The sequence below is a fragment of the Dendrobates tinctorius genome, unplaced genomic scaffold (assembly GCF_039654945.1).
Source record: "Dendrobates tinctorius isolate UK_male_01 unplaced genomic scaffold, ASM3965494v1 ptg000233l, whole genome shotgun sequence".
NCBI classification, from domain to species: domain Eukaryota; kingdom Metazoa; phylum Chordata; class Amphibia; order Anura; family Dendrobatidae; genus Dendrobates; species Dendrobates tinctorius.
In genome coordinates this window covers 2,035,160-2,060,420 of record NW_027361900.1, presented here as the reverse complement: position 1 = coordinate 2,060,420, position 25,261 = coordinate 2,035,160, and the positions used below count along the sequence as shown (strand labels likewise).

At 43.1% G+C, this 25,261-nt stretch overlaps 2 protein-coding genes across 2 annotated transcripts in view; both read left to right on the top strand.

Moving 5' to 3' along the window:
* LOC141060261 (uncharacterized) overlaps positions 1 to 25,261 on the top strand; it is a 184,161-nt gene that overhangs the window by 88,150 nt on the left and 70,750 nt on the right. The window lies entirely within an intron of this gene.
* Positions 91 to 17,494, top strand: LOC141060197 (uncharacterized). Its single transcript, XM_073556443.1, has 2 exons — positions 91 to 179; positions 14,961 to 17,494. Exon 2 carries the CDS (start codon positions 15,110 to 15,112, stop codon positions 17,174 to 17,176), a length of 2,067 nt encoding a protein of 688 aa, XP_073412544.1. The 5' UTR covers positions 91 to 179; positions 14,961 to 15,109; the 3' UTR covers positions 17,177 to 17,494.

Here is a 25,261-nt window from a genome sequence, read left to right as displayed (position 1 = left end):
TAATGAGAACGGTGGAGATGGCAGGATTAGAGCTGATCATAGATGGGACTTCTCCATCTGTCTGTGACTCTTACAATATTTGTTTCAGGGTGAAGATCTGACCCATATTAATACTACAGAGACATATGTGAGAGATGATGAGTGGTGTAAAGAGGAGATTCCCACATATGACTACCCAGGTGAGTAATAACCACTGAATGCAGAGAAGTCACAGATTCCTCTCAGTCACCGGCTGTGGCTGCTTTATCGGTGGTGTAGTCCGGCCGTATTACCATGTCACCATTTTGACTCTAGACCACAACATCCTCCTCCACCCAAAACTGTTCAAATGACTTTGGCCATTGAAAGCCCTTTTCTATAGAACTTACCACCTGGAGCATCCACCTACCCCCTGGGATTAGTGTGAGGGTGATCCCTTATAGCGAGATCTATATGATTACTTGTACCTGACCCAATGTAGGCCGAGAGCTCGCTTAAAGAGTCACACCGAACACAGAGTTAGGCCGGAATCACACTACCGTGTGTGATACAAGAAACGCATGAGTCTCTCGCATCAACATCCAGCGCTGCTGCCTGTACTCAGGACCGGAGCTGCGGCTGCATAGAAATACATGGCTGTTGATGTGAGAGACTCGTGCGAGTTTCTCGCATCACACACAGTAGTATGATCCCGGCCTTAGATGTCTTCTCTTTTCTCAGTAAAGGCTTGCACAAAACTGAAGTTTATTCTCAAGACAAAGAGACAGGAATTAGCCATTCTCTCCTTCACATTAGGAGACGCTGACCGTTACCTGCCCAGATCTGTAACTATAAAGCCAAATGACAGCGTACGTAGAATGTGCTGACAAGATAGAAAATCACTTGAAGAAAAATCTTATGCTGGGCCTGGAAGAGAAAGCGGAGGGTAATGATGCTGTTGGCTTCCTAGATCCCTGAGATCTTATCGGATGAATCTTCTCTCCCTTCTGTGCTGCTGAATGTCTCATGATTCCAGTCTTTCTGGCCAAACTTCCCTTTTATGATTAACAACAGTAAGGCTGCGTTCACACATCGCGTTTTTTTCGCGGTGGTTTTTACCGTGCGATTTTGCCGCGAAAACACGAAAAAACAGCAACCCATGCAATCCTATGGGATTCTGCAATGCTGTGCTAATGCTGCGGCTTTTCCCGCGGTGGAATCGCTTCGCGGTAAAATCCGCAGCATGCTCATTAATTTGTGGAATCGCGGCGATTCCACCCACGTAGGGATGCATTGTTCTGCTTAATTTCCGCATGTGGCTGTGCCCACCATGCGAAAAGTAAGCAGAACATTTGCGGATGGTACCCACGGTCCGGAGGAGAGGAGACTGTCCTCCAGGCTCTGGGTACCATATCCCTGTAAAAAATAGAATTAAAATAAAAAAATCGGGTTATATTCACCTTCCGGCGTCCCGCGCAGCGTCCCCAGGCCTCAGCAATACACGCGGCAGCTCCCGTTCCCAGTAATGCATTGCAATGCCTTTGCTGACGTCGTGTGTCGCGATCATGTAGCGATCTCGTGAGACCGCGACGTCAAAGGTCATTGCCGCAATGCATCACTGGGAACGGGATCTGCCGGAGGATTGCGGAGGCCTGGGGACGCTGCGCGGGACGCCAGAAGGTGAATAAGGCCCAATTTTTGTATTTGTTTTTTTTTTACTATTTTTAACATTAGATCTTTTACTATTGATGCCGCATAGGCAGCCTCAATAGTAAAACGTTGGTCACACTCGTCAAACACTATGTTTGACGAGTGTGACCAACCTGTGAATCAGTTCTCCAAGCGATGCTACAGATCGCTTGGAAAATGCTAGCATTCTGCAAGCTAATTACACTTGCAAAACGCAAGTTTTTCCATGGGAAAATCGCGGGAATTTAAAATGCGATTTTCCCGCGGAATGGAATTCCGGAATTCTCGCGGTAACTTCCGCTGGAGTTCCGCAACGTGTGCACATAACTTCACTGCACATTTAGGCTGAGTGCAGACGGAGTTTTGAGCCCTGCGGATTTTTCCGTGCAGAATGGAAGAAAACCGCAGGTCAAATGACCTGCATTTTTCCTGCGGATTTCTTCCATTTTTCACGCGGTTTTCCATTGCGGTCTTCCCCCTGCGGATTTGGTAACAGGGGAGATAGAAAACCGCACAAAAGAAGTAACATGCTGCGGATTTTGTACCGCAGGAAAACCGCGCGCAAAAATCCGCAGCGTCTGCACAGCGTTTTTTTTTTTTTTTCATTCATTTTAAAGGTACTGTACATCACAATGCGGATATGCAACGTTTTTGCGCGATAAAATCCGCTGCGGAAACGCTGCAAATCTGCATCGTGTGCACATGGCCTTAGGCTAAGTGTGAATTTCTGTAGAATAACAGCAGAATTTCGCTTTATCCTGACTTTTCAATTTGTTTTAAAACCAACTAACTTCAAGGAGGATTGTGATAATCTCCAGGACAAACATTCCACCTGTGCCATGATAGATCTCTAAGCTGTGCGTGGCTGAGGGCTGTAATATACATTTATTCCCGCCTGCAGGAGATGTGTTGGCTCCAGCCCTGGTGTCATGGAGTCACTCCACGTCATAAATTACATTGTTTTCCATCCTAAGGAATTCAGATTACTGCACAATCTCTCCTAAAATGGGGAGCAATATTATTATCTCTAATCTTCTGCTCAGGATTCATAGTAGCTCCAATAGTCCACCATAAATGAGGGCCACTCTGGTTTACTGTTGTGTAATCTGTATTTGTAGTTTTCAGTTAATGACATTCTCGTGCTCTGGGGCGGGGCTGTGGGTGGGGCTGTGGGAGGGGCTTTATGTGGTGCTCTGATTACATATTCATCTGTATTGGCTTATGACAGGTCGCTGACCCCTCACTGACCTGCCCCCCATTATTACATAATGCATATAATAGCATTGATATTATTGTTGACTAGAGGTGTGCCCGATGTTATCGCATCGAGAGGGAAGTGTATGTGTGTGTACATGTGGGTGTGTGTGTCCCGCAGCTGCCTGCGCACCCACCTCCGTGCAGTCACAGCTGGCAGGAAAGAGGGTGGTTTGCGGCCTGTGCTGGAGGTGTGTCTGTGTGTATGTGAGTACATGTGTGTATGTGAGTACGTGTGTGTATATGTACATGGGCAGGCAGCGGCGGGTCCAGCGGCGGGGTGGGTTTCTAGCAGCAGCCAGCTGGCAGGAAAGACTGTGGCTTGCGGCCTGTGCTGGAGATGGGGTGCGGCGTCACCAGAGGGCGCCCGCACCCCATCTCCAGCACAGGCCGCAAGCTGCGGTCTTTACTGCCGGCTGTGACAGAGGTAGGTGGGCAGGCAGCGGCGGGTCCGGTGGTGGCGGGAGGGTCCCGGCGGTATCCCACTGGTGGTACTGTGGGAGGGCCTGGTATCACCAGCAGGTGCCATATTGGAATACCCATCACTTTGGTATTCCAATATGGCGGTCGGCGTACTTCCGGTGCGGCGCTGTGGATTGTGGGATTCGACGACATCCAGACGGAAGTGGATGACAGACAATTTAAGATAAATATATATATATATTAAAATAAAAACAAAGAATTGCGCTAGTAATACCCACATATAATCACTCTCTTAGTGGGAGGCAGGATTATTGTCTAGTGTTTCATATGTCTCCGTATAAGAACCTATATATCTCACTATAAAGAGAAAAACCACCCACATAAAACACTAACTTCATAGAAAACAGGATTTCAAGTATAAACGTGTAAATATGTATATCTCACTACAACCAAGGAGCAAAACTTTTTTAAAAAAATGCAGCCAATCTTAATGTTCAATATACATTGGTGCGTCTCTCACCAAAGGAGGGGAATCGTACTGACCATACAGGTTGTTGTTCAGACCATATGCGATGTGTGACAGTCTTGGATTCAGCACCTGGCAATTCCTCTCCTGATGAACTTTGATGAACTCCAATAGTGGTGAAATAGTAAGTCCAAAAAATTGAGGAGTAATAATGGGTAAAAAATGATATGGTCACCTCTAATATACTAACGGGCGATGCTCCGGCCGGTAGCAATCGCCCAGTCTCCCCAGTGCTGCAATGTCCGTGGACAATGGAACATGCAGCGGGAGACGCGGTAAATGCCGGCAAGGTACAGGACCTTGCGTGACGTCACAGTCACGTGTTAGGTCACGTGATCGGCAAAGTAAGACTGACAGAACTCGCAACCAATCCTACGCGTTTCGGAGGCTTACTGCCTCCTTCCTCAGAGATGTTTGCTGTCATTGAGGAGACACATATATACCCAGTCCATATAATGTATTTGACCTATTTATTGAAAGCAAATAATTCAATCTCGCTGTTTAAGCCATGTGGTCTAAGAGTGTTCATTTTAAATATCCACTCACTTTCTACTTTAGACATTTGTTCAATAAAATTTCCTTTTCTCCAGTTTTTCTTAACTATTCTAATACCAGTTACTGTAATACCACTAATAGAACCTCCATGATGTGTAAAAAAGTGATTGGAAAGAGGATGGCCAGTAAATTTATTGATAATATTACGAAGATGTTCAGCGATTCGGACCCACATTGGACGAATGGTTCTTCCAATATATAATTTGCCACATGGACAACTAAACCCATAAATAACCCCTTTAGTATTGCAATCAATAAAATCGGTGATTCTATTCTCAATCCCTTTATTAGTGATCATTTTTTGTTTTTTAGTGTTTAATTTTTTACATGGTCCACATTTCCTACACGAGAAAAAACCACATAAGAGATTTTGACCACCATTACTGTTAACGTTGGAAATTCTTGGAATTGAAGGTGCAATCAAATTACCAAGATTATTTGCCTTCCGAAAAACAAACCTCGGATACATAGGTAATGTTTCCCCAATAATTTTATCATTTTGTAAAATGTTCCAATGTCTATTGACAATGTTCCTAATAATCCAGACGTTCGAATTATATTGTAAAATAATCGGAATTTCATTTTTGACAAAAAAATCATTCGGAATCCGTTCTTTTGTAGAGTCTAATAATTGGTCCCTTTGTATTTTTTCTAACTACTTCTGTAGTTTTTTCCAATAATTTTACATCATATCCCTTATGTTTAAACTTCATATTCATGGACTAGGCAGACAGTACCCATATTTTAAAACTTTTGAAAAATGTAGTGTGGCAGGATCACTACATTATGGGGACTCTGGATATCACCTCACTGTACACTGTGATACAAAATAAAAAAGTATGTGAATCAGCCGAGTTCTTCATGTCTAAGAACAGTGTGATACCTAAGGAACAAAGGGAGTTTATTCTGGATTGTATTGAATTTATTTTAACGCATAATTATTTTAAATTTGGGGCGAACTACTACTCCCAGAAATGGGGCACAGCTATGGGTACAAGGTTTGCCCCTAGCTATGCCAACCTTTATGTGGGAAAATGGGAACTCGAGACCATCTATATGGAAGGTGAATTACGGACAAATTTGGTATTATGGCGTCGTTTTATCGACAATATTTTTTTCATTTGGTCAGGGGGTGATATTTTATTGAATGAATTTTTAAGTGATTTAAATAAAAGTTATTTTTTAAATTTCACTGCAAACATTAGCCATAAAGAGTTAAATTTTTTAGATTTGAGGATTTTTATTGAGGGGAACACTGTTCAGACTCAAATATACCACAAACCTACGGATTCAAAAAATTTTATTTCCTTAGATAGTTGCCATCTTCCGAAATGGCTTCTTAATGTTCCTAAAAGTCAGCTCATAAGAGCACATAGAAATTGTTCCAAACAACAAGATTTTGAGAAAGAAGCCGAGTCCATGAATATGAAGTTTAAACATAAGGGATATGATGTAAAATTATTGGAAAAAACTACAGAAGTAGTTAGAAAAATACAAAGGGACCAATTATTGGACTCTACAAAAGAACGGATTCCGAATGATTTTTTTGTCAAAAATGAAATTCCGATTATTTTACAATATAATTCGAACGTCAGGATTATTAGGAACATTGTCAATAGACATTGGAACATTTTACAAAATGATAAAATTATTGGGGAAACATTACCTATGTATCCGAGGTTTGTTTTTCGGAAGGCAAATAATCTTGGTAATTTGATTGCACCTTCAATTCCAAGAATTTCCAACGTTAACAGTAATGGTGGTCAAAATCTCTTATGTGGTTTTTTCTCGTGTAGGAAATGTGGACCATGTAAAAAATTAAACACTAAAAAACAAAAAATGATCACTAATAAAGGGATTGAGAATAGAATCACCGATTTTATTGATTGCAATACTAAAGGGGTTATTTATGGGTTTAGTTGTCCATGTGGCAAATTATATATTGGAAGAACCATTCGTCCAATGTGGGTACGAATCGCTGAACATCTTCGTAATATTATCAATAAATTTACTGGCCATCCTCTTTCCAATCACTTAAGTGAGTGGATGTTTAAAATGAACACTCTTAGACCACATGGCTTAAACAGCGAGATTGAATTATTTGCTTTCAATAAATAGGTCCAATACATTATATGGACTGGGTATATATGTGTCGCCTCAATGACAGCAAACATCCCTGAGGAAGGAGGCAGTAAGCCTCCGAAACGCGTAGGATTGGTTGCGAGTTCTGTCAGTCTTACTTTGCCGATCACGTGACCTAACACGCAAGGTCCTGTACCTTGCCGGCATTTACCGCGTCTCCCGCTGCATGTTCCATTGTCCACGGACATTGCAGCACTGGGGAGACTGGGCGATTGCTACCGGCCGGAGCATCGCCAGTTAGTATATTAGAGGTGACCATATCATTTTTTACCCATTATTACTCCTCAATTTTTTGGACTTACTATTTCACCACTATTGGAGTTCATCAAAGTTCATCAGGAGAGGAATTGCCAGGTGCTGAATCCAAGACTGTCACACATCGCATATGGTCTGAACAACAACCTGAATGGTCAGTACGATTCCCCTCTTTTGGTGAGAGACGCACCAATGTATATTGAACATTAAGATTGGCTGCATTTTTTTAAAAAAGTTTTGCTCCTTGGTTGTAGTGAGATATACATATTTACACGTTTATACTTGAAATCCTGTTTTCTATGAAGTTAGTGTTTTATGTGGGTGGTTTTTCTCTTTATAGTGAGATATATAGGTTCTTATACGGAGACATATGAAACACTAGACAATAATCCTGCCTCCCACTAAGGCCTCTTTCACACTTCAGTTTTTTGCATCAGTTATAATCCGCCAAAAAGGCGGACAAGCGGATCCGTTCTCAACTGATGTGAACGGATGGCACAGGATCCGTTTTCAGACGGATCCTGAAAATGAAGAAATTTAAAGGAATTGCTGGCCAGAGAGAGAGAGAGAGAGAATTTTATTTTTGTCCGGCACCCAGAAAGAAATTCGGGTTAAATCAGTGTTTGCAGGATCCGCCAGAGAAAAAAACGTTACAAGCTCCGTTTTGAAATTTTTGAGGATGGTGACGGACAGCAACTTTTGGCGGATCCTCACAAAAAACGGATGCAACGGACAGCAATCCGTCACAATCCGCCATTAATGCAAGTCAATGGGAAAAAAACGGATCCTCAAAAAAAAATTAAGGATCCGTTTTTTTTCAAAACCTGGCGGATTGTGACTGATTGTAAAAAACGGAAGTGTGAAAGAGGCCTAAGAGAGTGATTATATGTGGGTATTACTAGCGCAATTCTTTGTTTTTATTTTAATTGTTTTAACATTCAGACAAAATAGTGGCAGTGTCTGCTAATTTGCAGCTGTTATACCCTCACGCAGCACCATTGGCTGTTAAATATTAGTTTTTCAAATATATATAGATAATGCCTATAATATTGTGGCTATTGTGAGGCTTAGAAAGAAAATTACATCCAGTAAAATGACACCAGTGGCGCTTGTCCAGTAGCCTCTATCTCTTACTTATAGATGCTACTGTGCAGGCGCCGCCATCGCTGGTGTCATTTTGCTGGATGTAATTTTTTTCTAAGCCTCACAATAGCCACAATATTATTGTGACAGGCTCAGCTCCTGCTGAGCCCTTTTTTGAGTGGACCCTCTGGGCCATGGCACCCACCCACCGAGGGCGAGCTTACCTTGTGAGAATCCACCCCCTATACAGGGAGTGTCAGGGGCAAGACCAAGGGGGTGAGCCACCACGACTGCTGGGACCAGACGGCCGGCTCAGGGAAACGCTATGGGCAAGTGTCTGACGACAGATATCCAGGCATGGTGCGGTTAGGGAACACGCCAAGGTCCAAGGCTAGGTGCAAGGCAAGGTGTGTGTGTAGTGGACACGCCAGGGTTCAAGGCTAGGTGCAAGGCAAGGTGTGTGTGTAGGGGACATGCCAGGGTTCACAAAACGAGACAGGGTGCATGTGTAAAGACACGCCAAAGCACAAGGTACGAGACAGAGTGCGTGTATAGAGACACGCCAAGGTCAGGGTTCAAGGCAGGGTGCGTGCTAGGAGCCACGCCAGGGTTCAAGGCAGGGTGCGTGCTAGGAGCCACGCCAGGGTTCAGAGCAGGACGCGTGCTAGGAGCCACGCGGGACGCACACCTCACTGGCCAGTGCACACGGCTGTAACGCCAGCACGAGGCACGACCTTGGCACAGGAGGCGGGCAAAGGAACCTTCGTGCTAGGAGCCACGCCAGGTTCAGGGCAGGGTGCGTGCTAGAAGCCACGCCAAGGGTTCAAAACAGGGTGCGTGCTAGGAGCCACGCCAGGGTTCAAGGCAGGGTGCATGCTAGGAGCCACGCCAAGGTTCAGAGCAGGACGCGTGCTAGGAGCCACGCGGGGGACACACCTCACTGGCCAGTGCACATGGCTGTAACGCCAGCACGAGGCACGACCTTGGCACAGGAGGCGGGCAAAGGAACCTTCGTTCTAGGAGCCATGCCAGGTTCAGGGCAGGGTGCGTGCTAGGAGCCACACCAGGGTTCAGAGCACGACAAGGCAAGGAACAAGGCAAGGAACACGGAGCAGAACATAGACAGGAACAGAGCCAGGTCAGAGCGAGGACAGAGTCTAGCAGCGGAGCATAGGCCGAAACCCAGAGCCAGGCCAAGGGAGAACCTTGGGACTAGACTTGGAAATGTGCAAGAGCGCACCATAGGACAGAGAGTGGAAAACCAGGCTGAGACAAGAACATTAGAAGTACTACAAGGCTAAGAATAGCAAAGACCAGACATGGCGAAACAGGCAAGGCAGAGAACAGAGGAAGGACTACAAGTCAAAGAATAGCTAAGGCGAGACATAGCAAAACAGGCTAAAGCAGAGAACAGCGGAAGGACTACAAGGCAAAGCAAGGCAAAGACAAACATGGCACGAGAGACAACACAAGACATGGCACAAGACAAGAGACGGAATACGAGTACAGTGCAAGGGCACAGAATAGAGGGAGCAACCCCACAGACAAAGAGCCATGCAGGGAAGCAACACAATAATCAGGCACTGGGCATAGGAAGGGGCCGTCTAATATAGGGCATAGGACCTCCTCTTCTAGGTCAGGACCAGGGGAGCACTTCCAGATCAGATGCTCCAAGATCACAGAGTGCGGTCACATGATTAGGGTGTCAGACATGAGGAGATAATTGCAGAGCCAGACAGTGCAGGATCCTAGGAAAGGTCACATGATCAGAGTTTCAGACATGACGAGGTGACTGCAGAACCGGACAGTGCAGGATCCCTGGAAAGGTCACATAATCAGAGTTTCAGACATGACGAGATGATTGCAGAACCAGACAGTGCAGGATCCCTGGAAAGGTCACATAATCAGAGTTTCAGACATGACGAGATGATTGCAGAACCAGACAGTGCAGGATCCTTGGAAAGACACATGATCAGGGATTCTAGACATGACGAGGAGATCACAGAAGGCAAAGCAGAAACGCAGGCATCCTGCAGCCCAGCAGACCTGAGGTGAGTGTGCACACTGCTCTAGGGATCAAGCAGTTATAGCAGACCCAAGGTGCGCATGCACATCGCTCCAGGGGTTCATGAGGCAAAACAGACATGGCGGACGTGACAATTATAGGCATTATCAACAGTGATATCAATGCTATTATATGCATTATGCAAAAAAACCCCTGTTTGGGAGAGAAGAACAGACAATTTGCGGAGCCCTAAGTGCGTAAACACAATATTGTAGTCTTTAAAGGGTGCACAATTTTATGCACTCACCTGATAGAAGACTAATATAGCTTTGGATTATGTATCCTCAAAAATCCTTCCTTTTGGAATACTTCTCAGAAGACAGGGCTTGCAGCTTGCCTCGGGTGGATCCAAGTGAAAGAGCCGGGTTCAGGCTCCCACAGGATGAGTAAATCAAGAAAGGCACATCCAGCCCATAAACGGCAGCGCTTCCCAGGACTCACATCCAAAGATGATATTCCATATTTTTTTATTTCATAGGTTAAAAAAGAGAGACAACGCGTTTCGGATACAGTGTATATCCTTCATCAGGTATCATAAAAACACAGTACAAATCCTAATAGTATAAAATTCAGTTACACTTATATATAGTAGCAGCCTTTTATCCCAGTCTCAGAAACTTGATTTAGGGTGTGGACCAAGTTCAGTTTATGGGCTGGATGTGTTTTTCTTGATTATATGCATTATGTAATAATGGGGGCAGGTCAGTGAGGGATCAGCGACCTGTCATAAGCCAATACAGATGAATATGTAATCAGAGCACCACATAAAACCCCGCCCACAGCCCCACCCACAGCCCCGCCCCAGAGCACGAGAATCTCATTAACTGAAAACTACAAATACAGATTACACAACAACCACAAGACGGATTTCATCACCAGGTATCATTGTAATCAGTATAACGGCGCTGACCTGACAGTGTCTGTAGGTTACTGAGCACAATCCTGCTGACAGGTTCCCTTTAAGACATCTCAGCTCTGCACTATTATACACAGTTCTCTATAAATGTGTAATATTTCTTCTTGAAACTCATCTGACAGAAAATATTGGAGCTTACGATAGTTTAGATTGTGAGGTCACCGAGCCCCATACTCTAATTACCCCAGAGAGATTTCACCACTAGCTGCTCATTTATTACTGATGGAGACTGTGGAGTTTGATCATTTCAGTAGATGTTATTGTCTATAGTCACAGTGTTTGATTACAGTAGTGTCCAAAATCCTCTGATTTAACCTCTTCCTGCGGCCAGTTTTGTGTTCTTAATCAGGCCCCATTATTAATATCTGACGTGTGTCACTTTATGTGGTGGTAAATTATTCACAAAGGATAATAGAAAACAAATGGATCTTACAAATTATTCTCCAGCTTCGCACTATACCCTACATACGGTTGTACACTACTGTCTGGGCACATAGCAGTGTTCAGAAGGGAAGGAGCGCCATTTAGCTGTTTGAATGCAGATCTAGCTGGAATAGTTTGCAGACACAATGTATTGGGAGCACTGTTCATGGTCACCTGGCAGCTCAAAGGATGTCCACCATGAACATGATTGGCTCTATCTTCTCTGCTTTATATATCCCAAGGATTGCCTTGCTCATCGCCCTTTAACACCCTTACATGGAATCTGGACTTACACTGGGACCCCTAGGCTTGGACCATGGTGTTACCTGCTATTCTGTGGTGTTAGATGGCAAGAAGAATAGTCAGGTAGCTGGGTCAGAACCAGAAGGACAGAATACAGAATCAGAAGACACAAGAGTAGTCAGTAAAGGGGCCACGGTCACAGCAGGAAACAAATACACAAGCCGCAAGCTGAGCACAGAGGACTGAACCAGAGGAGACAGCGCTGTATCTGGCAGATTCCGGCCATGTGCTTTGCGCTTTAGTAGGGTGTGGTACTTTCCAGTTGGCTGAAGTAGGGAGCAGATTACTCCAGCTGGACAGCAGGAACAGATCCCAGATGAGATTGGACACACCATATGCAGAAGCCCTAATATAACTAAATGACAGAAAACCAGAATAGTCAAAATCCCCATGAAGTGATTCCATGTTATTAATTAATTCACTGATGGTTGTAATCTATATACACGGGGTCAAAATTGTTGGTACCCCTCTTTTAATGACAGAAAAACCCACAATGGTCACAGAAATAACTTGAATCTGACAAAAGTAATAATAAAGAAAAAATCTATGGAAATGAGCAATTGAAAGTCAGACATTGCTTTTCAATCAAGCTTCCACAGAATGTGTAAATCACGGGGTGTTCACTAATTAGCATCACAGGTGTCTACAATCCTGGAATCAGTGAGTGGCCTGTATAGAGGCTACAGATCCTCACTGTGCTGTGTGTTGACATGGTGCGTATCACACTCACCATGGACCAGAGGAAGCGAAGGAAAGAGTTGTCTCAGGAGATTAGAAAGAAAGTTATAGACAAACATGTTAAGATACTGTCACACTTAGCGATGCACCAGCGATCCCGACCAGCGATATGACGCAGTCAGGATCTCTGGTGCATCGCTAAGTGGTCGCTAGTGAGCTGCCACACAGGCAAATCTCACCAGCGACATCGCAGGGGTCGGGGGTCGCTACTTACTTGTCAGACGAGGCGATCCTGACGTCCTCCCGCCCGCATCCACCAATCGCTCGTCGGCGCCACAGGAAGCCCAGCAGGAGGCTGACGACGAGAAACGGTCCAGGATGTTCTTGCGCGATCAGCGATAACCAGCGGGGGAGCGGTCGGAGGTAAGTATCAGACATAGCGATATCGCTAGCAATATCGCTATAACGTCACAAAAACCAGTGACGTTATAGCGATATTGCTAGCGATATCGCTTAGTGTGACAGGCCCCTTAAAAATTATAAGACCATCTCCAAGCAGCTTCATGTTCTTGTGACTAAAGTTGCCCATATTATTCAGAAATTTATTATCCATGGGACTGTAGCCAACCTCCCTGGACATGACCATATGAGGAAAATTGATGACAAATCAAATAGATGGATAATATGAATGGTAACAAAAGTGCCCAGAAAAACTTCTAAACAGATTATAGGTGAAGTTTAAGCTCAAGGAACATCGGTGTCAGATCGCACCATCCGTCGTTGTATGAGCCAAAGAGGACTTCATGGGAGATGACCAAGGAGGACACCATTGTTGAAAAATAAATCATGAAAAACAGACTGGAATTTGCCAAACTACATGTTGACAAGCTACAAAGCTTCTGGGAGAATTTCCGAAGGACAGATGAGATAAAAATGGAACTTTCTGGCAAGGCACATCAGCTCTATGTTCATAGACGGAAAAATGAGGCATATCACAAAAAGAACACTGTTCCTACTGTGAAACATGGAGGAGACTTTGTACGTTCTGTGGCTGCTTTGCTGCATCTGGCACAGGGTGTCTAGAATCTGCAGGGTACAATGAAATCTCAAGACTATCAAGGGATTCTAGAGAGAAATGTGCTGCCCGATGTCAGAAATCTTGATCTCAGTCGCAGGTCATGGATCTTGCAACAGGATAATGACACAATACACAGCTAAAAACAGGCAAGAATGGCTAAGAGGACAATATTGGACTGTGCTGAAGTGGCCTTCTATGAGCCCTGACCTAAATTCTAATGAGCACCTTTGGAAAGAGCTGAAACATTTCATCTGGAAAAGGCAACCTTCACACACGAGACGAGTGGGCCAAAATACCTGTCGAGAGGTGCAGAAGTCTCAGTGACAGGTACAGGAATCGTTTGATTGCAGTGATTGCCTCAAAAGGTTGTGCAACAAAATATTTTAGTTAAGGGAACCGTCATTTCTGTCCAGGCCGATTTCATGAGTTTTCCTTTTTTAAATTCTGTGGAAGCATGGTTGAAAAGCAATGTCTGACTTTCATTTGTTAATTTTCATAGATTTTTGATTTATTATTACTTTTGTCAGATTCAAGTTATTTCTGTGACCATTGTGGGTTTTTCTGTCCTTAAACGAGGGGTACCAACAATTTAGACCATGTGTGTAGGAGGAGTGAATATTTTGACTCTACAGCCACTTTCCGGAAATTAACATGCAGTGGATGTTGGAGAGTGAAAATTACACATTTGCCATTTTCTTACCCAGCACATAGTGCCCAGATTGTGCTCCAGGAGACACCGCAAATTAAGTGGGTTCTTCTCACTATAATATTGCTAAATACAGGGATCCTAAGGCTATGTGCACATGTATGCAGAAAATTTCTGCTTATAAACCGGATTCCTTCCCAGAAACCGCACGTTTTTTCTGCGCGTTTTCTGTGTGTTTTTTGCATGGTTTTTGCGCTTTTTTGCACAAGCACGGTTTTTATGCGTTTTTTTTTCCGCGCGATTCCATACACATAGAACTAGCCAGAAATGCGGAAAAATCCGTGAAATTAATGAGCATGCTGCGTTTTTACAGCGAAGCGGTTTTGTTTTTTCGCGGTAAAAAACATCAATATGCACAAAAAGTGCAAAATGCATAGAAATGAATAGGAAGTGTATTTTAATCGTTTTTTTGGCAAATCCGTGGAAAAAGCGCGAAAAAAACGCTACGTGTGAGCACAGCCTAAATGCTGTTTGCGCACACTGCAAGACTCCGAAATGAGAGCGGATTTTGCTGGATTGGTTTATAGAAACCTTGTTGCTTTTCAACAGCCTTTGAGCCACTAATAGTGCGGGAACCTCTGTTTTTCCATTGACAGATGATGGACCTGAGTGGGGACTTGTTTTTGTGAGATGAGAATTGGTATTATTTTCGCCTACATAACATTGATTGGTTTCTTTATATTTGATATTTGGGAGGCAGAATGAACAAACAGTTGAACACCACACACTACTGGTTCATCCAACAAGGTTTTCTATTAGACTGTGAACTGTCATTGTCTTGGTAAATAATTAAAGGTTTTTACATAAGCTGTCCATAAAAATGGCAAGCTACCGTAAGTAGAAATGTTCAAAAATATAAAACTCAAGGATATTTTATTAATAAATAATAGTTTTTTATCTTGGCAGATGACTGTACCAGGAGATCAGAGGGACAGCTGACATCTTCAATTTTTAAATCTGATCATCTTGAGATCCAACAAGATACAACTGAAGTGATTGCTGTTACTCCAGATATATCATCATCCATTCACAGCAAAGATCTGTCATCTGATCCTATGAAACGGGTCCCATCTTCTGATTCATTACTGACTAATAAGGGAAATCAATGTCACAAAAGAGGCATTAAAAAACAACCTGCTACTAAAGCAAAGAAGTCATTCTCATGTTCAGAATGTGGGAAATGTTTTAACCAGAAATCCGATTTGGTTAATCACCATAAAACTCACACAGGGGAGAAGCCTTTTTGCTGTTCAGAATGTGGGAAATGTTTTGCACTTAAATCACATTTTGTTACTCACCAGAGAACTCACACAGGGGAGAAGCCTTTTTCCAGTTCAGAATGTGGGAAATGTTTTATACAGAAATCACATTTTGTTACTCACCAGAGAACTCACACAGGGGAGAAGCCTTTTTCCTGTTCAGAATGTGGGAAATGTTTTATACAGAAATCACATTTTGTTACTCACCAGAGAACTCACACAGGGGAGAAGCCTTTTTCCTGTTCAGAATGTGGGAAATGTTTTATACAGAAATCACATTTTGTTACTCACCAGAGAACTCACACAGGGGAGAAGCCTTTTTCCTGTTCAGAATGTGGGAAATGTTTTGCACATAAATCAGATTTTGTTAGACACCAGAGAACTCACACAGGGGAGAAGCCTTTTTCCTGTTCAGAATGTGGGAAATGTTTTAACCGGAAATCACAATTGGTTTATCACCATAGAACTCACACAGGGGAGAAGCCTTTTTCCTGTTTAGAATGTGGGAAATGTTTTAACCTGAAATCAGATTTGGTTAATCACCATAAAACTCACACAGGGGAGAAGCCTTTTTGCTGTTCAGAATGTGGGAAATGTTTTGCACATAAATCACATTTTGTTAGACACCAGAGAATTCACACAGGGGAGAAGCCTTTTTCATGTTCAGAATGTGGGAAATGTTTTAACCAGAAATCACAATTGGTTTATCACCATAGAACTCACACAGGGGAGAAGCCTTTTTCCTGTTTAGAATGTGGGAAATGTTTTAACCTGAAATCAGATTTGGTTTATCACCATAAAACTCACACAGGGGAGAAGCCTTTTTGCTGTTCAGAATGTGGGAAATGTTTTGCACATAAATCACATTTTGTTAGACACCAGAGAATTCACACAGGGGAGAAGCCTTTTTCATGTTCAGAATGTGGGAAATGTTTTAACCAGAAATCAGATTTGGTTAATCACCATAGAACTCACACAGGGGAGAAGCGTTTTTCCTGTTCAGAATGTGGGAAATGTTTTAACCAGAAATCAGATTTGGTTAATCACCATAGCACTCACACAGGGGAGAAGCCTTTTTCCTGTTCAGAATGTGGGAAATGTTTTATACAGAAATCACATTTTGTTACTCACCAGAGAACTCACACAGGAGAGAAGACTTTTTCCTGTTCAGAATGTGGGAAATGTTTTAACCAGAAATCAGATTTGGTTAATCACTATAGAACTCACACAGGGGAGAAGCCTTTTTCCTGTTCAGAATGTGGGAAATGTTTTATACAGAAATCACATTTTGTTACTCACCAGAGAACTCACACAGGGGAGAAGCCTTTTTCCTGTTCAGAATGTGGGAAATGTTTTGCACATAAATCAGATTTTGTTAGACACCAGAGAACTCACACAGGGGAGAAGCCTTTTTCCTGTTCAGAATGTGGGAAATGTTTTGCACATAAATCAGATTTTGTTAGACACCAGAGAACTCACACAGGGGAGAAGCCTTTTTCCTGTTCAGAATGTGGGAAATGTTTTAACCGGAAATCACAATTGGTTTATCACCATAGAACTCACACAGGGGAGAAGCCTTTTTCCTGTTCAGAATGTGGGAAATGTTTTAAGCTGAAATCAGATTTGGTTAATCACCATAAAACTCACACAGGGGAGAAGCCTTTTTGCTGTTCAGAATGTGGGAAATGTTTTGCACATAAATCACATTTTGTTAGACACCAGAGAATTCACACAGGGGAGAAGCCTTTTTCATGTTCAGAATGTGGGAAATGTTTTTGCACTAAATCAGAGTGTGTTAGGCACCAGAGAACTCACCCAAGGGGAGAAACCTTTTTCATGTTCATAATGTGGAACAATTTTTAGCCAGAAAGGGAGTCTTGTTCCACACCAAATAACACACATGGGAGAAACTTCTTTCTTGTTAAATGAAAAATAAATCTTGATCACATCAGAGAAGCCATTTTTCCTGTTCATAATGTGGTAATGTTTTAACCAGAAATGGAATCTTACTAATAATAATCTATCTTTTTATATAGCGCTTACATATTCCGCAGCCCTTTTCAGTTTGCACACATTATCATCACTGTCCCCAATGGGGATAACAATGTAAATTCCCTATCAGTATGTCTTTGAAATGCAGGAGGAAACCCACGCAAACACGGGAAGAACATACAAACTCCTTGCAGATGTTGTCCTTGGTGGGAAGTTGAACCCAGGATTACAGCACTACAAGGCTGCAGAGATAACTACTGAGCCACCTCACCAGAGAACCCACACAGGGGAGAAGCCTTTTTCCTGTTCAGAATCTGGGAAATATTTTAACTGGAAAGCGCTTCTTGTTAAACATCAGAGCAGTCACACAGGGGAGAAGTCTTTTTTATTTTCTTAATGTGGGAAATATTTTACTTGGAAATCAGCTGTTAATAAACATCAGAGACGTCCCGTAAGGGAGAAGCCTTTTTTATGTTCATAATGTTGGAATAGTTTTAACCAAACTTGAATTTTCTTAAATGGGTTGTCTCTTGTCATTCCTCATGTTTGCTGACAAAGAGATAAAACTAAACTTCATTAATTCCAAATGTAAAACTATACCCATAATTCACCCCCTGAAGGTTAGTCAGTAGGTGACTAAGAGAAAAAAACACCCCACATTTCAGTATATAGGGTGAGGTGATGTATACACACTCACTCTCCAAGCCTCTCATTTCTATGGGTTTCATTGTGATCGCCAAAGGCGTCATCAGGTGACTATTTAATATTGATCTATATTCAAGCGAGACTGGACAAAAAACAATTAAAATCATGTATCATGTTATCCGAAACAGAAAACTAGCCCCATATAGGCAGATCCCAGACTTCAAACTATATACTTCATATAGTTTTCACATCACGAGAGACATGGATCTATCATTCTACAGGAAACAACCTAGGGGTTTTCAGCCTCGGTTGGAAGAATACAGATCTATACAGATCTACTATTGCTGAACCATGGATACGATTGGAGAAGCCAGGTTGTGATCCTCGGATCAACTGGCCTTTTACCTTGTATGGACTGAATGGATTGTCATCTTCCTACACTTGTCGTTACCTCCTCTCTGTGCGTGCCACAGGTGGGGTAGCGACCCTGGGAGCGAATCAGCGGAAGGGTGAGACTCTGTAATGTTCACTCTGTTGGGTATTTTGCTGGGACTGTTCTATGTGTTAGCTGCCTGTTTTGTGGTTCAAAAAAGCATTGCCACACTGTTTTACCCTCACTGTGTGTTGTCTGAGTAGCGTTATGCCCATGTTAAAGGGAGAGCCGGCGTTCGGTAGGACGATCCCTGATTCATGTGGTTTCAGCCAGTGGATGGGGGCACCCGCTGACCACCCCATGTCTCCACAGGCATGCTTCAATAGTCTCAATGGGAGGCTAGAAGCTGCTATAATCTGATCGGCTCTGCTACATACAGGCAATGCTCAGATCACCTGTATGTAGAAGAGTTGCTCACTTGCTATGAGCGCCAACCACTTGGCAGCGCTCATAGGATCCGGCAGTGACAACCATAGAGGTCGGCTGGAGACTTCTGGTTGTCATGCTAACTCATCAGTGACCCGCGCTCATGTGACAGGGTCACTGATGTGCGGGATTTCTGGCCCATCATGTGCGAGAAAAGATGTAGGCTCAGCGCCGTGGCTCACATCAAAAGGACGGAGTCTGACAGCGTACATTTACACCCAATGTCAGAAAGGGGTTAAAAGGGATTGTTTTTACAGACAGAAGTGGTAATCAATCATGTATACATACAAATAACTACAAAAATACACAGCTTCTAATGTTAAATAGTATAGAGTTAAGACAAGAAAATATAATTTGGGTAAATATAATTTGTGCAAAATATAATTTAAAACACAGATAAGAGGCAGAGATGCTGACCTGCCCAGACCTCCAAACAAATGCACTGTCAGGGTGAGTGGGCCCATATAGTTTTTTTTAAATCAGATAAATTTTTATTTAACCAAATTTAAGGTACAAAACAAAAGAACAAAAATCGCAATGAGAACAGCATTACCAATGGTCATTAGTTTCAGAAATTCTCTCCCTCCCCCCCATTACATACAAGAGCAGCAAATAATGGATGGTGTAACCTAAGTTCAGGGTCATCTTCTCTCCACCCAAGGTGTCCACAGTGTCTCAGATGTTCTTTTGCCTTTTCTTTTAATGTAAATGTTTTTTTCCGTATTCACAATATAGTCAGATTGTCTGAAAAATTCCCTCAGTGTTGGCGGATCTTCATTTATCCAGTGTCTGGCGATCAGTTTTTGCGCAATATATAATAATCTAGCTAGAGCCACCTTATATTTATTATGTACCTGGACCTCCTCCACATATCCCAGTATACACACCACAGGATCCCTCTCAATCCTACAACCATACGCGCCTCCTATGGCATTAAGCACCGCCGTCCAATATGGGTTCAGATTTGGACACTGCCATAACATATAGAGAACTCCAGCCCCCTCCATTCGGCACCGAGGACACTCAGAAGTCTGTCTCAGACCCGCTCTATACAGCCATCCAGGAGTCCTATATACTCTATGGAGTACATACACTCACTGGCCACTTTATTAGGTACACCTGTCCAACTGTGTGTTAAGACTTAATTTCTAATCAGCCAATCACATGGCGGCAACTCAGTGCATTTAAGCATGTAGACATGGTCAAGACAATCTCCTGCAGTTCAAACCGAGCATCAGTATGGGGAAGAAAGGTGATTTGAGTGCCTTTGAACGTGGCATGATTGTTGGTGCCAGAAGGGCTGGTCTGAGTATTTCAGAAACTGCTGATCTACTGGGATTTTCACGCACAACCATCTCTAGGGTTTACAGAGAATGGTCCAAAAAAGAAAAAAAATCCAGTGAGCGGCAGTTCTGTGGCCGGAAATGCCTTGTTGATGCCAGAGGTCAGAGGAGAATGGGCAGACTGGTTCGAGCTGATAAAAAGGCAACAGTGACTCAAATTGCCACCCGTTACAACCAAGGTAGGCAGAAGAGCATCTCTGAACGCACAGTGCGTCGAACTTTGAGGCAGATGGGCTACAGCAGCAGAAGACCACACTGGGTACCACTCCTCTCAGCTAAGAACAGGAAACTGAGGCTACAATTTGCACAAGCTCATCGAAATTGGACAGTAGAAGATTGGAAAAACGTTGCCTGGTCTGATGAGTCTCGATTTCTGCTGCGACATTCGGATGGTAGGGTCAGAATTTGGCGTAAACAACATGAAAGCATGGATCCATCCTGCCTTGTATCAACTGTTCAGGCTGGTGGTGGTGGTGTCATGGTGTGGGGAATTTTTTCTTGGCACTCTTTGGGCCCCTTGGTACCAATTGAGCATCGTTGCAACGCCACAGCCTACCTGAGTATTGTTGCTGACCATGTCCATCCCTTTATGACCACAATGTACCCAACATCTGATGGCTACTTTCAGCAGGATAATGCGCCATGTCATAAAGCTCGAATCATCTCAGATTGGTTTCTTGAACATGACAATGAGTTCACTGTACTCAAATGGCCTCCTCAGTCACCAGATCTCAATCCAATAGAGCATCTTTGGGATGTGGTGGAACGGGAGATTCGCATCAGGGATGTGCAGCCGACAAATCTGCGCCAACTGTGTGATGCCATCATGTCAATATGGTCCAAAATCTCTGAGGAATGCTTCCAGCACCTTGTTGAATCTCTGCCACGAAGAATTGAGGCAGTTCTGAAGGCAAAAGGGGGTCCAACCCGTTACTAGCATGGTGTACCTAATAAAGTGGCCAGTGAGTGTATATCTGCGAGAGTCTGCCCGGTTCACTCAGCGATAATTGGGGTATGTATTCCATAATCACTTCCCATTTATCTTCCTCTATCCTACCCAACTCCTCCCATTTCCCCTGTGCTCTAATAGGATAATTATTTAAAAAAGTATGCATTAGATCCTTATAAATGCCCGACACTACCCCTTTTGTTCCCCCCTCTGCACAGACATAATCAATATATCCTTGTGAACCTCCATATTCATCGTCCTACTCTGCGTAACATAAGCATGCCTACACTGCCCATATTGAAATCTGCAGACCTCCCGTAGCCCGTAATCTTCCTGGAACTTTCCAAACGGCACCAGTCTCTGCGCGTCCTGCACCTGAACCATGTACTGTATTCCCAGTCTCATGCAATTTTTAAATTCTCCCATTTTAACAAATTCTGGTAGAGTCTCATTTTGCCATATCGGGAAAAATTTGTCAAGTGTTCCAAACCCCTCATCTTTTTAATTGCTTCCCAGACTTTATGTATCAGCGCTAAAGTAGGATACATCAAACCCAACTTCCTAAACCTTCCTGCCTCCAACCCCTGAACCAAGGGATCCCTCCCCGTCACCTGGACCAAGACCCTTTGTATTGAACCAACCCTAGACACATCCCTCCACCCCCTCATCTGTTGGCCATGAGCAGCTAAGTAATAAATCCAAGGGTTCGGAAGCGCCAGTCCCCCTCCATCCTTGGGCCTCTGTAATATCTCAAGTCTGATCCTTGGCTGCTTTTTTCCCACACAAGATCCCTAAATATAGAGTAAATAGCACGAAACCACCGCTTAGGGAACCAGATAGGGGCATTGTGCAAGGCGTATAGCAGTTGGGGCATCAAAATCATCTTAATCAGATGAATTCTTCCCACTTCTGAAAGATACAGTTTACACCACACCCCTACTTTACTCCAAAACGTACTCAGCAGTGGAATCAGATTCAAATCTGCATAGCTCGAAATCAGAAGTGTCACCTGAATGCCCAGGTATTTAAACTGTCGCACCACTGCCAACCTACTACCCTCCCCCGACACTGGCAAATCAACAACACAATCATCTACAGCCATGACAGTGGATTTTTCCCAGTTAATTTCTAATCCCGATATGGACCTAAATGTTTTAATAATTTCCATTGCTCTCAACAACGACTCTCCGGAATCCTCCAAATAAAGCAACACATCATCTGCATACAGTGATACTTTTTCTTCTACCAAGCCATAGCTGAACCCTTTAACCGAAGCCATCCTCCTAATTGTCTGCTCCAGGGGCTCCACTGCCAATGCAAAAAGTAGCGGGGACAGCGGACACCAGGGGCTGGCTGGCACTTTTCAGCCTGGGGGGCAATCACAAGGCAGTGGCCCTCGAATTGTGGTGGCCCACCTCTGTCCTGGTTATCTCTGGCAGCTGCATTAAAGCAGCAGCAATGACAAGCTTTAAAGACAGGCTGGTACATAGATATGCGAACAGAACAAAGCTTGCTGCATAGATATGGGAGTAGAACCAAGCTTACTGCCTACATAGATACAGTAACAGAAGCAAGCTAACTACATAGACACAAGAACGGAACAAAGAATACTACTTAGATAAGGGAACTGAAACGAGCTTACTACAGCAATAAGGGAGCAGAGCCAAGCTTACTACAGAGATATGGGAGCAGAGCCAAGCTTACTACAGAGATATGGGAGCAGAACCGAGCATACTACAGAGATAAGCGAGTAGAACTGAGCTTACTACAGAGCTATGGGAGCAGATCCGAGCTTACTACAGAGATATGGGAGCAGAAATGAGCTTACTACAGAGATATGGGAGCAGAACCGAGCATACTACAGAGATAAGCGAGTAGAACTGAGCTTACTACAGAGCTATGGGAGCAGATCCGAGCTTACTACAGAGATATGGGAGCAGAAATGAGCTTACTACAGAGATATGGGAGCAGAACCGAGCATACTACAGAGATATGGGAGCAGAAATGAGCTTACTACAGAGATATGGGAGCAGAAATGAGCTTACTACAGAGATATGGGAGCAGAACCGAGCATACTACAGAGATATGGGAGCAGAACCGAGCATACTACAGAGATAAGCGAGTAGAACTGAGCTTACTACAGAGATATGGGAGCAGATCCGAGCTTACTACAGAGATATGGGAGCAGAAATGAGCTTACTACAGAGATATGGGAGCAGAACCGAGCATACTACAGAGATAAGCGAGTAGAACTGAGCTTACTACAGCGCTATGGGAGCAGATCCGACCTTACTACAGAGATATGGGAGCAGAAATGAGCTTACTACAGAGATATGGGAGCAGAACAGAGCATACTACAGAGATAAGCGAGTAGAACTGAGCTTACTACAGAGATATGGGAGCAGATCCGAGCTTACTACAGAGATATGGGAGCAGAAATGAGCTTACTACAGAGATATGGGAGCAGAACCGAGCATACTACAGAGATAAGCGAGTAGAACTGAGCTTACTACAGCGCTATGGGAGCAGATCCGACCTTACTACAGAAAGGGTGGGGGAACAAGAGGTGCAATAGTGCCCTATCACTAGTGACACTACGATGTGAGTGGTGTAATGCAGTTCCACTCACCTATTCCGGTTGTGTGACCCACAACTGGCTTGAAGACATAACACAGTATCAGCTGCTGCAGGACCTCCACCGACCACTCCAAAGTGGAAAAACTGCCAGAGAATATGGGAAGCAAGATGTGCCACAGTCCGCGCTGCTGAATCCACAAAATCACCTGGGATGCAAGATGTAGTAACAAAGTACTGCTTTATTCCTTCCTACGCGTTTCGGCGCCCTTCCTGGCACCTTCCTCAGGGATATTACACCAGCCATAGGAGCAGGGAATTTATAGCCCCTTCCATTAGCAATTATGGGTGTGTTCTGTTTACATATGATGTCATAATGGTCATCACTGGGGGAGGGGCCAGCATTTTTGGCACAATTTCACACAAATAACATAATAAAACAAGAAAATCCTTCAAAATACTTGCTAAAATGTACATAAAAATCCTACCAGTAAAATGATATAAAGACCTTCATAAAAATTGCAGCGGAAACATTGCCAAAGTATCCAGACTGTCAATGCAAAAACAAAAAAATTTTTTTAAAAATATTATCTCCCGACTTTCAGGGTAGTAGAACCCATGTGTTTACTGGTTTCATTTTTTTCTCTTGTGACTTATGTTGAGCGCCACCGTTCTGCTGGTATCAGTGCCTTTGGAACATAGGTTCTATGAACTATTTTGTCACAAAACTATCCTGTTAAATATGTGATACTATGGTTTGTTAAAAAATTATTATAAAAAATTGCAATGAACAATTTTCTTTATTTTTGTTTTGTAGGAGGGAATCAAGGAGCGATGCCACTATTAAATAAAATGGATTATTTCTAAAATTAACTGCTTTTAAAAAACTTATTTTTATTTTCATTTTTATTTTTATTATTTATTATCAATAAAGAATTATCTAAAAATTACTATTGTATAATCGTATTATTAAAAATGGCCTGAAGAAAGTATCTATCATCTTCCGTATAGTTATGGTCACTATTTTATATATTAATTGTGGTGGTGTCACCCATGAAACGTGTGTCTTTTGGTCTAGCACACCTGGGTTCAAGTCACAGGTCTCCATGCAGGCATAAATGACATTGTCTTTTGTAATATCAGGAAAAATTATAAATTGTTATGAGCTTATGCATATTAAATTAGGGAATTGTGAAATTCTAGATAGGATACCAACTTTGATATATATTTAAACAAAATAAATGTGTCATTAGGTGTATGTGAGACATTAAGTGTTTAGATATACCCGTGCGATCAAAAAAGTAGTCAGATGAAAAAATAAATAAAATGAAAAAAGATAGAATGAAAAAATAAAGTGAGGTTTGCTTAAGTGTGTGACATAAGGATGCAGGAATTCCTCCTACTATGGTGCGCCTTTCTTACCCACTCAGGATGTGACCAAGAGAGGGGGGGGGTTGGGGGATTATAATTTATATTAGTTCTGAAATTATGTTTAGCCCTCTCGGTTTTAATGTGTCCAGTTTAAACATCCAATATTTTTCACGTTTTTTGAGCAGCTCGAATCTGTTGGGTATATTCACTGCTAT